This window comes from Eublepharis macularius, chromosome 9 (genome assembly GCF_028583425.1).
Source record: "Eublepharis macularius isolate TG4126 chromosome 9, MPM_Emac_v1.0, whole genome shotgun sequence".
In the NCBI taxonomy this organism is placed as follows: Eukaryota; Metazoa; Chordata; class Lepidosauria; order Squamata; family Eublepharidae; genus Eublepharis; species Eublepharis macularius.
Genome location: NC_072798.1, coordinates 2,471,578 through 2,485,619, shown reverse-complemented (window position 1 = coordinate 2,485,619; position 14,042 = coordinate 2,471,578). Strand labels below are relative to the sequence as shown.

The following is a 14,042-nucleotide window of genomic DNA, read 5'->3' as shown; positions in this document are numbered from 1 at the left end:
GCTCTACACATGTTGCCCACCCACCCCCCTCGGCTTGCTGCCCCTTTCCCGCTGCTGTTCCACTGTATGGGCTGGCCTCTCAATGGGCTCCACCTGCTGAGCGCTCAGCCCAGGCAGAAGCTCCAGCCTCCCGGGGGGGCTTCCAATAGCTACGGAGCCAAGGTTGCGGGGTGGGGGGTGGGCTCTCTCTGGGACTGGTGGGGCCGTCCATTTGAGAAGGCCCAGCAGCTGTGGCAGTGCCGTCCTGAGACTAGGAGCACGGCTTCTGAAGTGCCCTCATTTTCCGGACAGCCCGCATCGAGTGCCAGTTCCCAGATCTCCTCTCTTCTCCTTCTGCCCTGGAGGATCCTGACATCTGGCTGTGTCATGGCCCACCTTATAGACTCTTGCCTTGCTTTCCCCTATTCCCCCCCACCCCGCCCGCCCCCGTGCTGCTGTCGGCAGAATGGCCAAGAGCAGGGCAGCAAGTGGAAGAGCAAAGCGCTCCCTGGAGCATGTGGCCAGAGTCACAGTGCAGCTCAGGAAGGGCTTGTTCAGTTCATTACATGCGTGAGGCCACTCTGCTGCGATCTCACAGCCCTGCGGCTGCAGCCCTTGAGGATTGCCTTCCCCCACGAGTCTCCAGCACTCTCGGATCATCTCTAGGGGGCACACTCCATGTTCTTCCAGTCCCTGAGGTGGACTGGCTGCTTAAAACCACAGAGACTTTTGGGTGGTGGCCCCTCACTTGTGCAGCTCCCTGCCTCTCAGCACCACAGAGTTTTGTTCCTAAGGGCTTTCCCCCCCCCCGGTGGTGTTCAGCTCTGGCATGCACTCTTTAATGCGATGTCTGCTGCTCCATTCACCCACCAGAATCTAAAAGCAGGAGGAAAATATTCCAAATGAATATGATGTGTTTTGTAGGCTGGTGTGCAAACAGAGGGTGTATGTGTGTGTGTGTATGTGTGTGTGCAATCCAGCCTCGGGGTCTCTTGTAACCTGTCCAGGCTGAATCTGTGAGTGCCGGACTGGGTGCTATTTAGGCCATACTTGCTGGCCCGGCAGGGGTACGTGGCTGCCGCGATCTCAGTAGTCGATCTCCGTGGCCCTGAGAGAGCTCTGGAGGGGACGCTGGAGACCTTCTCTTCTCTTTCCCTCCCTGCAGGATTCCAAGCGCTTTGGGAGGAACATCCGCCAGGCGATGCTGGACATCGCAGCCCTCTTTGACACCCCGTCCAGAAAAATGGCCAACTGAGGCCTCCCCCCCCTGTGCCACTGAAGAAAACCCCAGCCACGAGAAAGCTGCCACTGGCTGTAGAGCTCAGCAGCCGCTGGAGGAGAAGTTGGGCCCTAGACCCCGTGTCAGAATTCAGCCTCCGCACGTCTTTCCCCTTCCCTCAGGGCGCCCCGCAACGGACCCGAGAGGCTGGGCAGGAGGAGGGCCTGGCGGGGGGCGGGGGGGAGTTGCTCTGATGTCAAAGCATAAAGGAGGGTTCTTTCTGGCTGCAGGTGTGTGGATGAGCAGGTGATTGGCGGGTCTCTCTGTGGGCACTCCCTGTCCCAGGAGGCAGCAAAGGAGGAGGGGGAGCAGGCTGGTTTTTGTGGGAAAGAAGTTGTGAAGGGTTTCTGGCAGCTGAACGTCAGAGGATATCCGAAGAGCCCTGCAGGGACAGGCCAGGATGGGTCCCTAGAGCTGAGCACCCCATTTCCAGCAGTGGCCACCTACACCACTGGGAGGCCCCCAGCAGGGCCCCCACGCCCCCGCCCTTTTCTGCCTTTCCCCCAGCCCTTGGGATATCCTTTTGGAGGTGTGGCCACCAGAGCTAGCCACAGCAGGCCCCGTGCGGCCACGGGGATTGTAAGAGGACACGACTGCCGTGGCAGTTTCCTCCGATCCCAGGTGCTGAGACGGCCTCCCTTAAAACCACCAGTGCGCACCCTGAGCCCACGTCTCCAGTGGCCTGTCACCGCAAGCAAAGGTCTTTCTCCCGGACTGTCAGCACCAGTTCGGGCAATATCAGCATGTGGGCGAAACCGGAGGAGGGGAGTGTCACCCCAGCGTGGGCCACCTTGTGCTCGCCTTCCATTTCATGTTTTGCCATCTTCTGGTCACAGAGCAGGGGTTACTGGTTGGGGTAGTTGTGAATTTCCTGAGTTGTGCAGGGGGTTGGACTAGATGACCCTGGAGGTCCCTTCCTACCCTATGATTCTATCTGCCATTTGATTGGCTGCTCACCCCTTTGGAGCCTGTCACAATCCTCTTGGACCCTGAGCAATGTAGCGGCATCCACAGACTTCGGCCCCAGTTCCAGGCCATTTATGAGCAAAAGGAGAAGCCCCGGTCCCAACACACAACCCCAGGGGACTCCTCTGCTCACCCCTTCCTCTGTGACCCCCACCCCCACCCCGCTTTCACCAGACCCCGTTCTCTTACACCCTGCATGAGTGCTGAGCCAGCAGCTGCTTGTGAGGCGCCTTGCCAGACGTTCGGGGGAAGTCCAGGCGTGCCGTATTGGCTGGCTGGGTCACCCCTGCCCGTGTGCTCGGGGACACCCCTGCAGGACTCTCCGAGGCGGCTGGGGCAGGACTGGCCCTTGCAGAAGGCCAGTGGATTCCTCTTCAGCAAGCCCCGTCTGCCCTCCTATGCATTTTAGCCGTTTGGTCTTTAACAGCATTTTATACCAAGTGACACAGAGCAGGTATTCAGCTAGCTAGTCTATAGTTTTCTGGGTCCAGCCTGGATCCCTTTTTAAAAATCCATCTAGCACTCGATATTTCACAGTCCTCTGGCACAGAGTGGATGTTAAATTACATATTTTTGTTAGAAGAAAACCAGTTTCACTTTGGAGTTCTTTAAGAACTCTTGGGTTATACCATCTAGACCTGGTCACTCCTGCATTTTCCTCTTTAAGCAGTAGGACTGTCCCGAGAGATGCCGCGCGTGCTGCTCTCCTGGGTGTCTGGCCCGGCCCCTCGCTCTGAAGCGAAGATGTCCCTGGGCTGTTTAGGCACAGAGGCCCAGGCCTCAGCAGAGGCTTCTCGCCCTCCCTGGCTGCCCCTGGAGGCTGAGAGCAGAGGAGGTTGGGGCAGACGCTGGAGGCTGCAGGAGATCAGGCTTCCGAACAAGAGAGAGTGTGCGTGGCCAGTCAATGAGCATGACTGCAAAATGTGCACAGGTGCCCAAAGGAAGCCCCCAACAGCCCCCTTAAGCTGCAGTTGCAACCCAGTTAGCGTAGGGCTCCTCCTCTGGGTTTCATAGTAAAGTTCTAGGGAACGTTCTTCGTGACTTTTGGCCTGGGGAGCCAAGATCTCCTCTTCGTGTACCATCATGGAGAAGTTGTGTTGGCTGCCTTCCATTCTTGGCACACACACTGTGCTTTGAACAGCTGCACAGCAGACAGAAATCCAACCTGTGCAGCTCTTCCTTGCTGCCCCCAAGGTTGGGTAAAGATATGTTTCTTTAATTTTCACCCACCAGAGGCACAGAGATGCTCTCCCGCCCTGCAGAATGCCATCAGCCCCTCTGGTTTTCTACCCCAAACACTCCAGTCTGCCCCCTACCCCGCCTTCCTGGGGAGCAAAGGCATCTTGCAAATTTAAAGAAAAATTGTAAACAGCTATACTGGCCGTGCTAAATCTACAAGCAGGTACAAACTCCATGTAATACCAAATTAACACCAACAGCCGTGCAAGCTTTTGAGCTCTCCAGAACTCTTCTGCCTGAAGGGCAGCACTAAAGTGAAGCTACTTCGCCTCTCACAGAGAATGCCAGCAAGGCAAGTCTAACTGCCAAGACAGGAGCTCTCTGTCTCTCCCATAGCTGATTCTTTTCAGTGTGGTAACTTGCAGCCTAGAGTGACCAGCTCCTGCCTGGGAAATTCCTGGCGATTTGGGGGCAGAGACTGGAGAGGGCAAGATTTGGGAAGGTGGGGGGGGTACTTCACTGGGGTCTAATGCCATAGAGACCGCCCCCCAAGGCAGCCATTTTCTCCAGGGGAACTGATCTCTGTGGCCTGGAGATCAGTTGTAATTCCGGGAGATCTCCAGCCACCACCTGGAGGCTGGCAAGCATAATCCAGCCTGATGAAGAGTTCTAGTGAGCTCAAAAGCTTGCACCAACGTTTTGGGTCAGTTTGGTTGGTCTGATGATAAAAGGTATTGCAGACAGCAAGCTAGCTTCTCGCAGGGCCAGCCTTGGAGCGAGTGCCAGCATGTCGTGGCCTAAGCCAGAGTTTGAAATGCCCTTTCGCCAGGCAGAAAATGCATGGGGCGGGGGGTGAAGAAGCCAGGCATGTTCTGCTTGTCGTTTATTTTCAGCCTCAAGAGAGGGGTTGGGGCAGAGCAAAGTGTAGGGAGTGGTGATACAACGAAGCACCGTCGGGGACGGGGTCACGTGCAGGACAGGGTGGCGGCCCTGAGCCTGTGCTTGGTCTACAGCTTGCAAAGGAAGGGGTTCCTGTCGTCACAGGAGTCATTGTCCCACAGCATGAAACCTGGAAGAAGAAAGCAGGGTCAGTCCTGGCCCAGGAGAGCAGGTCCACCTGCCCCCAAACGCCTGCCCAGAGCAACCCAGAGAGCACGAGACAAGCGGGCCCCTGTCCAAGCCCCCCTCCGAGCCCAGCCATGGGCCTTTCCCCCCCGGGGCTTCCGTTTATCCACTGCAAAGCCCTTTGTGTGCTCCATCCTGGGAGTTATGCCGGCTTTTCCCATAGAGAATTGCAGCTAGAAACGAGTGACTTGTGTGGGGTAGAGTCAGAGTTGTGTAGTGCTTAAGAATGTTGGGCTAGGATCTGGGAGGCCCAGGTTCGAATCCCCACTCTGCTGTGGAAGCTTGCTGGGTGACTTTGAGGTGGTCACTCACTCTCAGCCTAACCTACCTCACAGGGCTGTTTTGAGGATAAATGGGGGAGGGAAGAAAAACGTAAGCGGCTTTGGGTGCTCACTGGAGAGAAGGCAGGGTATCAGACAGCAAATAAAATAAATAATAAGATATGCCCAAGGCTACAGAGCGACTCCAGAGCAAAGGGGGCTGGATTGGCCGTTCTACAAACCCGAGAGGCCCATTTCTGCAGGCAAGACGTGTTTAGGGGGAGGTGGCTGCCTGCCTCCCTTTGCTTCCTTTCCTCAGTGCCATTTGCAGCCCTTTCAGAGGAAAAACTCACCCAGGGGCCCACTCCAATGCAGCTTGAATTGCTGCCTGTCCTGACCTGATGCAAAGGCTCAAGATGCCTGTTTAGGGGAATGACTGGGAGCTGGGCTCGAGGACTGGGCTGGTGTGCCCCCCTCCAGGGCCTGCCCACTTCGTAATTCTCCCAGATCTTGTCCTTCCTCCCCCTCCAGTATCTATGGGGCTTCTCCAAATTGCAATGACAACTGACACACAATATGGGGGAATTGTTTGCTGGGGGTGGGGGGTGTATCATGCGGAGCGGTTGCTTCTCTGGTCCTGTGCTTTGTGTGAATTGCCCTCTCCTCATTAAGTGGCAGTGAGTTCTACAGGCTTGTCCCCACCCAAAGCAGCCCTCCTGCCACCCCCTGAGGTCTGCTCAGCCCCTCCGCACCTGAATCCTCATCCAGCTGGGCGCAGTTGTCCCCTCGCGAGGCACGAGAAGGCTTGGACCTTTCCCAGGCTGTGTAGCGCACAGGGCTGCCATCGGCCCAGGCCCAGTTCTGGCCCTGAGGAGGCAAGAGGGTGAGATTCAGGCATCAGCAGGGCGAGAATGTAGAGGGGTCCCTGCGACCCTTTTTGCCCTCTGCATGCATGCCTCTTGGGCAATGCTGTTTCTCTTCGGAGGGATGGTTGCTTCCTGGATGCTGCGCATGCCGCCTCTGGGGCCAGCAGCCTGCTTGAGCAGCACTTGCAGGGGAGCGCTAGGAGCCCCAAACGAGCCCTCACTCACCCGCGCAGGGAGGGACAGCCCGAACCACACGTCCTCGTCGTCCCACTGGACTTGGTGCAGGAAGTCAGCGATGGCGGAGTGTTCGTCCTCGTCCAGAATGGAGGCCAGGTTGGCCTTGTGGCGTTGGCAGTGAGCCTGGGCAGTGGAGGCAGAGAGGAGGGAGGGTGGGTCCTGCCAAGCTGCCCTGCCCACGGCATCAGCGGGGCCAGCCGGAGAGGACCTTTTTGATCAACAGTTCAAGGTGCCTTCCCAAGACACCAGTCCCTCACCACACATGCACACACACTTACCCCCCCCCAAAGGCCTCACAACAAGTCTGCTTGCTCCTAGCCGTGGAGCGGGGGCTTGCCACCACCACCAACACCACCACACACGCACACATTTCATTTGAATACAGCAGATCACCCCTGTGTAGTTGTTAAGAGCATCAGCCACTTGTCTGGCTTTGCGATTGGGAAGACTCGTAGCCCAGCTCGCAAGTTGCAGTGAATGCACGCAACCCCTGCATGTACACACATTTGCTATTTGGACATGAGGAACCTGGAACCAGCTCTTTAAAAACCTGCATGTCTAGACAGCCCCTTACTCAGCAAGTGTACACAAATAAAGTGTATGCTGTACATGGACTGTATATGTGTTTGTGGTGACTTGTGAACAGAGCTTGGATAAGTTGGAAATATCCACTTGTAGGCACGGCACACTTGATTTCCCTGGATTTGGACACACGATTCAGTCCCTTCTGCAAACAACCTGAGGGAAGATTCTGGGAAGCCTATGCAGCTGCCCTCCCCCCCTGCCCCCCGCACATAGACCCTGGTCCTTCCCCAAATCTCCACCCCCCCACCCGCACCCCAGAGGCCAGGGGCAGAATAGAGAGGGGTTTCTTCTGAGGGGTCCCAGTAGCAGTGCCTGTGGCCTCTGGTTGGGAGGGTGGGGAAGGGTGGACAGAGCTTGTGCCAAGTGTACCCTTGGGTTGCCAACATCCAGGTGAGGACTGGAGGTCTCCTGGAATTACAACTGTTCCCCAGGCGACAGCCATCTCTTCCCCTAGAGGAAATGGCAGCTCCAGAGAGTGGTCTCTATAGCACCACATCCCCTCTCCAAACTCTGCCATCCCCAGGCTGCACCCCAAAATCCCTAGAAATTTCCCAACCTGGAGCTGGCAAGCCTAGGGTCCCACATACGAAGGACTCACTCCCGCCCAGGGGCCCTGCCCTCAACCACTCACCTGTGCCTGCCTCCAGTTCAGCTCCCGGGGGAAGTAGCCATAGCAATGGTGGTTGTAGGAGAGCCAGTCCCTGGGGCAGTCAGCAGCATGGGCACCTGTGGGCACAGAAGGGGTGGTGAGAGGAGAGCCCTGCATGTGGGCACATGTTGCCAGCCCCCCCGCCAGCCCGCCAGGGAAGAGCAAGGGGGGATTGGCCTCTCCTGACTGCCTGGGCAAAGAGCTCCAGACCTCCGACTGGCCGTCTCCCACTTCTTGCCAGGCTGGACTGGGTTGGTCCCTTCCATGTGGGATGCCCAAAAAGGGGGGGAGGGGAAGTTATGGCAGGATCCCAAATCCGGGACTCACCTCTTGTGAAGGGTCCAATCAGCAGGCAAGCAAGTAGCCCCAAGCTAAAGCAGGCAGCTAGCGCCATCCTCCCAGTCCTTCACCTGGGAAGGAAGAGCGCCTCGCAGTAAATGTGGGGTGCAAAGGGGTGTCAATCAAACATGCAATGCCTCCCCCCCCACTGACCCCTGGGAAGGGGGGCTGGTCCAGCCAGGCCAGCCGTGTGCAGCGTTCTGGCTCGTGTGCATTTGTTCCCGAGTGTCGGTGGGGGTCACTGCAGACTTCGCCCCCCCCAATTGCTGGCACCTTTGGTCCCGCTTCTGCCCCCATAGGCTTCTGTGGCATCCCTGGTGGGATTGCCTGCCTGCCTGCCTCCACGAGGACCTTCCCGCCCTGGCCGCTGAGCTGGGCAGACTGGCATCTCCACTGGAGTTGGCTTGCAGCAGCGATTAGGGGCTCTGCCATGGCAAGAAGGTCTTATTTCTATCAGTGGCAGAGCATGCCCAAGACGCGGGACTCCTGTTGCCATGTGAAGGAGGTGGAGGCCTCTGCCCCAAGGAGCTTACCCAGGAAACCTGACGGGAATTCTTAATCTGCACAAGGCCTTTCCACTTAACTGCCTGGCAGGTAGCTGAGGAATTGCTCTCTACAATTACGTACTGCAACCATCTGTTGAACTCCCTTTCGGAGGCTTCTGGGGGAAGGGGATTTGTGAAATCAGATAACTTTGGATTCTTTTATAAAACAAAAGCTGCCATTGTCAAGACATCTGCAGCAGGTAGTAAGCTTTGCTCCTACTGTGGGATGACTCCCCACTTCACAACCTTTTCTTAGCTTTCTCTCTCTTCCTTCCCGCTCCCCACCTTCTCTGGGGGGCTTCAGGCTTTGGCCATAGTCCTGACGCCGAAGGAAAGCCAAGAAAGAGGCACTTTGGGCATTTTAACTGATACTTTTCTTCATCTGAGCCCTCGGGCCAAATAAAGATGGATCTCTGGCGGCAGGGTCTATTTCCAAAGGAGAGAAACATTCATCAATTGATCCCAAAGGGATAACTATGTCTATTGCAGTTTAAACCAGCGAAAGTTGTGTGGTAAATTCAAGAGTTAAGAGAGCAAAGAGGTGGAGCGTAGCAGAACTGAAGAAGTCACAGAGCTCAGGGAAGGGGCTCCCGCCCACCCCCTTGCCTTTGCTTTTGAGGGGGTGTGAATGACAAGCCTGTTTTAATGGGTGGGGAGGCTGTTTGGGGGCTGTTATTCTATTTTTATTTTAACTGTAAATGTTTTAAATCTATTATTGCAGGCGTTGAGACCTGTAGCACCTTAGAGACCAACAAGATTTCCAGGGAATAAGCTTTTGAGAGTCACAGCTCCCTTCTTCAGACACTATTAATCTATTATTGAAAGTCACCTTGAACCAGAGGAAAGGGGGGGGGTTAAAATGTTTCAGTTAATTAACTAATTAACTGCTTCTGCTTGTTCTTGAAATGCCACAAGCCTCCTCTTTACCGAATTCCTGGTCTGCCTTTTTAAAAAAAATCTGCAGCTCAGCATTGCTGTCTTAAGCTTGCAGCTATAAGTAAGGCCGTGCTAAGCACGCAGCAGAGACTTACCTGTTTGTCTGTCTCTGTCTGAAGAGAGGTGAATCTTGCTCAGCCAGTGCAAGAGGCTGGCAAATTCCAGAGGGTTTATAGGCCACCTGGGGTGAGGTCCTGCCTGGAAGGGGCGGGGTTGCAAACCAGGTAGCAGACAGACCCATCCCACCCTCCCAGGTAAACAAAGATTGCAGAGCCTCTGCCCACCCCTCAAGTGGTCTGGCCAGGGCTGTCCTCTTATCAGGGAGATCAAAGGAAGCGGCCTGTGATGAAAGGCCCGAGTGCGGGTTCTGAAGGTCTGGGGCACGGAGGCAGCCCTGCTCTTCTTCTCGTTGACTTTCCCTGGGGCCAGGCAAGCCACACCACCCTTGATACAAACAACCAACATGAATTTTTAAAAGTTAACATGCATACACCACGCAAAACGCTCCGATTTCTCAAGTTATTCATGCCGTGTCGATATTAAATATACTTGCTTAAAACTACCAGCTGTCACAAAACTTAGCAGACTGCTAATATTGTCAAAGGTGTTCAGCAGACCAGGGAAGGCAGGTAAACAACTGTATTTCCTCATTCATCTAACTGGTTTACTTCAAAGAAAAATGTACAGATCTGAAAGACGAAGGTGGGCAGCCGTGTTAGTCTGTCTGTAGCAGCAGAAAAAAGCAGGAGTCCAGGAGCAGCTAGAAGGCCAACAAACTTTGTGGTGGGGGATTGGAAGAAGAGAGCTGTGACTCACGAAAGGTCTGAAAGAGATGAAACAGGAGATGGCTCCATGTGCAGAATTACTCACAAGGGCAGACCTCCCTGAAACCAGGTGGGCCCCATGGCAGGGAACAGCAATGGACTGTTTTCACACATGACCCAAAGGTGCCATTTTGTAATTTCTGGTAGCAAACGTTCTCATGATCAGGCATATCAAGAAAATCCTTCCCAAACTCCAAAGGTCTCTTTCTCTGGGCATTCACACAGGGCAATACTACTCTTGTCAGCCCCTGCCCGTAAAGACGAGGGCAACTTTCCCAGGGTTTCATTTGGCCCACAAGGTTGGTTGCGGGCAGTCTGTGTGAAGGCTTTGTTTTAAGGAAAGGCCTCACAAATAAGTCTGCACAGTGGAATTGTATTTCACCCTTTGGGAAACTGATAGCCAAGCTACAAGTGACGCCTGACACAGGTTGGACACTTGTCAGCTTCCCTCTAGTTTTGATGGGAAATGTAGGCGTCCTGGTCTTGCAGCTGTAATAGAGAGCCAAGCTGTAAAACCAGGACGCCTACATTTCCCATCAAAACTTGAGGGAAGCTGACAAGTGTCCAACCTGTATAAGGCATCACTTGTAGCTTGGGTCTGAGAGCCAAGCTACAAGTGATGAATGACACTTGCCTGGCAACTGAACAGACTCGCGTGTATTCCTCCCTGTTCACTTGCCATTCACTTGCTCTCCACTTGATCAAGTGGAGGGCAAGTGGAGGGCAAGTGAACAGGGAAGAATACACGTGAGTCTGTTCACTTGCCAGGCAAGTGTCATTCATCACTTGTAACTTGGCTCTGAGCCCTATAAATAATCTCCCTGTCAGCTTGACGTCTATTCTGTCTTTGGTCTACTTCTTAACTGTTGCGGCAGGAGAGAAAAAGCCAAACTCCAGGCTGGGAATGATCAAGAAAGGAGCGGGGGGGGGGGGCAGTATTCTAATGTCTCTGTACAGAGTGGCCTCATTTGCAGCGCTCTGTACAGTTCTGGTCACTGTATCTCAAAAAGGGCACAAAAGAGAACGATTGGGTGTGGCTACTAGTCACGGGGGCTGAAGGAAGCCTCCACAGAGGCAGGAAACCGCGGATCTCCAGAGTCAGGAGGCAACATCAGAGGAAGGCCTTGGACTGGGAGGAAAGGTTAGAGTTGGGAAATTCCAGGAGATTTGGAGGTCGCCACTGGAGAAGAGAGGGTTTGAAAGGGGGATCACTGAGCCCATGGGCAGGGCCCTTCTTCTCTTCTTATGTCACCAGCCTTCCAAAGACCTGGGCGTGCGACCAAGCACCCATTTCAACATAACGCAGCATTGAGGGGGACATCAGCTGTCAAGGTAGGATTGACATGCGTACTGCTGCAGTAGTGACACTGGGATACTCTAGGGGAGACCCATAAAGCTTCTCGGCAGCACCCAACTATCCAGCCCCAGGTGGTCTACTCTAACTGGCAGCAGCCGTTTCCTAATCCAGAGAACCTTTGAAGTGGGGATTCCAGGGTTTCAACCACGTCTTTCTACATCCCAAATACATTCAGAGTCTGACAACTGAGCTGCAGCTCTTTGTGCAGAGAAAACTGGTCGTTGCTGATCCAAAGTAGGCAGTGTGATGCTGCTGCACAAATAAAATGAAAGAATGATAATTCTGCACTGACATGACTCAGATTCTGGACCAGAAAGACATCTGGATTCCGACACATTTTTAAATGGTACAAAAGTTATTTATTTGCTGAGGCATCTCAGTCTTGCCGGCCCAACTTAATATGGATCCCCTGGGCTCTGGAACTTGCCGGACTCTTGCACTGGCTGAGCAGGAATTGTCTCCCTTCAGGTAAGTCTCCGAGGCGCACTTGTGTTCAGTTTGGGGCACCACAATTTAAGAAGGATACAGACAAGCTGGAACGCGTCCAGAGGAGGGTGACGAAGATGGTGAGGGGTCTGGAGACCAAGTCCTAGGAGGAAAGTTTGAAGGAGCTCTCGGTATGTTTAGCCCAGAGAGGTGATGACTGAGAGGTGCTATGATAACCATCTTCAAGTACTTGAAGGGCTGTCTGGTTAGACCTCACCTAGAGTATTGTGTTCAGTTTGGGGAAACACATTTTCAGGAGGACATAGACAAGCTGGAGCGTGTCCAGAGGAGGGCAATGAAGATGGTGAGGAATCCGGACACCAAGTACTATGAGGAAAGGTTGGAGAAGCTCAGTGTGTTTTGCCTGGAGAGGAGATGACTGAGAGGTGATATGATAACTGTCTTCAAATACTTGAAGGGCTGTCATACAGAGGATGGTGCGGAGTTGTTTTCTGCTGCCCTAGAAGGTCAGACCAGAACCAACAGGCTGAAACTGAGTTTTTGGCTAAACATTAGGAAGAACTTCCTGACAGAGCAGTCCCTCAAAGGAACAGGCTTCCTCGGGAGGTGGTGGGCTCTCCTCTGGAGGTTTTTAAGCAGAGGCTAGATGGCCATCTGACAGCAATGCTGATTCTGTGAACATACACATACAGCTTGGCACATTTACAGTACACACAGATTGTGCGGGGGTTCCCCGCTGAAAGTTGAGGGTTTCCCTCAGTTCCTTGGTATAAAATGTAACGTGAATCAGCTCAGCATGGGGAAGGCTTACAGAATGCCACTTTGTGGGAAAGCCCCTGAAGGTGACACGGCGGCCACTTCCTGGTGCCTCAGAGCCAAGCTACAAGTGACAAATGACACTTGCCTGGCAAGTGAACAGACTCACCTGTGGCACCCAAATGTTCTTCTGACGAAGCCTCTTGTGGTTGTCAAGCGCCTGCGTTTCGCTTCACTTGCTACGTATTACATGCTATTGTAATTCTTTATATTGCACTTCTCTGAAACGCTCCAAGCACTTCTCAAGTATCACTTCAGAAATCTTTCCTCAAGCCCCAAACCTGGGCATTCAACCAGAAGGTTCTTTGCAAAGAGGAGGTTTATTTGCTGAGCTTAATTACTGAACTTATCATTGCCTTCCACTTTTGTTCAAAAATTGTGTGTGTGTGTGTGTGGGTGGGGGGGTGTTAAAAAAAATTCCAGCTGTGGCCCCTGGTCTTTTCCTGTTAGAGAAGTTTGGCTCCCTGACTCCCTGGAATTTAATGCCTGGCTCTTAACCCTCTGGAATTGCACACCATTATTCTAGGAAAAAATCTTCAAGTGATCTTGGTACTTTGTTGTCCCCACAAATAGAATCTTATGTCAGTGCAGACGGCAGACGGTTCCGGCTGGGCAAAAACCAGATACCAATTTTATTGAATAGCGCTCCAAGCAAAATCACAGATACATATTTTCGCTTCTGATTTTATGCCAATTAATAAAAGACAGCCAACAAAATGGATATTTTGTATGATTGGTCATACTCATTACCAGAGTAAAGCAAATTGAAATGGAAAAGGGAGTGGCTAAAGAAGAAAAGATAAAACTGAGGGGGAGGGGCTAAATGGAAAGGGTGTGGTCAGAGGAGGAAAGGGTTTTACCAAAGGGGACAGGGTCCCACTTATACTTTGTTATCCAAGGGACATGAAAACCTGGAAGGAGCCCTGGCACTAATCCTGACATCCGTAACCACGCTGTGGTCTTGCTATCTGAAGCGCAGCCATAGGGAGGGGTAGGCTTGCCATGGCTGGAGCACAATAGCTCATAATTATGAAGTTGCAATAGACCGTTCCTGCTCTAGCTTGTAGGAGTGCAGCAACTAGGCACAGCCTCTAAACGGCAGCACAGATCCAGAGAACTGGATGTGCAACTCCATCTAGCTGGAGATACTCTGAGTTGCAAGTGACAGCAGCTGATAACCAGTTTGGTTTGATAATTCTTCCTGAGAGTAAGGGGAAGGGGGAGCATTACTGAACTCAGACTTGGGACAGCTGTGGGTTTTTTTTTTTTAATTCTCAGAGCCAAGCTACAAGTGATGCATGACACAGGTTGGACACTTGTCAGCTTCCCACAAGTTTTGATGGGAAATGTAGGCATCCTGGTCTTGCAGCTAGGCTCTCCATTTAATTGAAGTTTACAGAGCGGCAGTCTATGGGAGGGAGAACATGCGGTCGGGAGGGGAGTGCAGGCGTCGGGCTCTTGCCGGGCGCCCCCCTTCCCCTCCGCTGGGTGTGTGTGTGTGGGGGGGGGGTTCTGTAAACCTGTGTCAGGCATCACTTGTAGCTTGGCTCTCAGAGGACCAAAGGAACGGGGGCTTGTGAGTCCATTCCTTCACAATCTTGTTCTCCACTGAGCTTGGGGCCCTTTGCAGATACAAGTCCTTGAGGGGTCCTC

At 53.4% G+C, this 14,042-nt stretch overlaps 1 protein-coding gene across 1 annotated transcript; it reads right to left on the bottom strand.

Annotated features, from left to right (window-relative positions):
* Positions 1-4,273: 4,273 nt before the first annotated feature.
* LOC129335409 (dromaiocalcin-1-like) lies at positions 4,274-9,108 on the bottom strand. The gene is made up of 6 exons (XM_054987857.1): positions 9,041-9,108; positions 7,453-7,535; positions 7,108-7,202; positions 5,880-6,014; positions 5,541-5,655; positions 4,274-4,472 (listed from the first exon to the last, which is right to left on the bottom strand). The coding sequence occupies exons 2-6, from the start codon at positions 7,517-7,519 to the stop codon at positions 4,411-4,413; spliced, it is 474 nt and encodes a 157-aa protein (XP_054843832.1). The 5' UTR covers positions 7,520-7,535; positions 9,041-9,108; the 3' UTR covers positions 4,274-4,410.
* Positions 9,109-14,042: the final 4,934 nt, after the last annotated feature.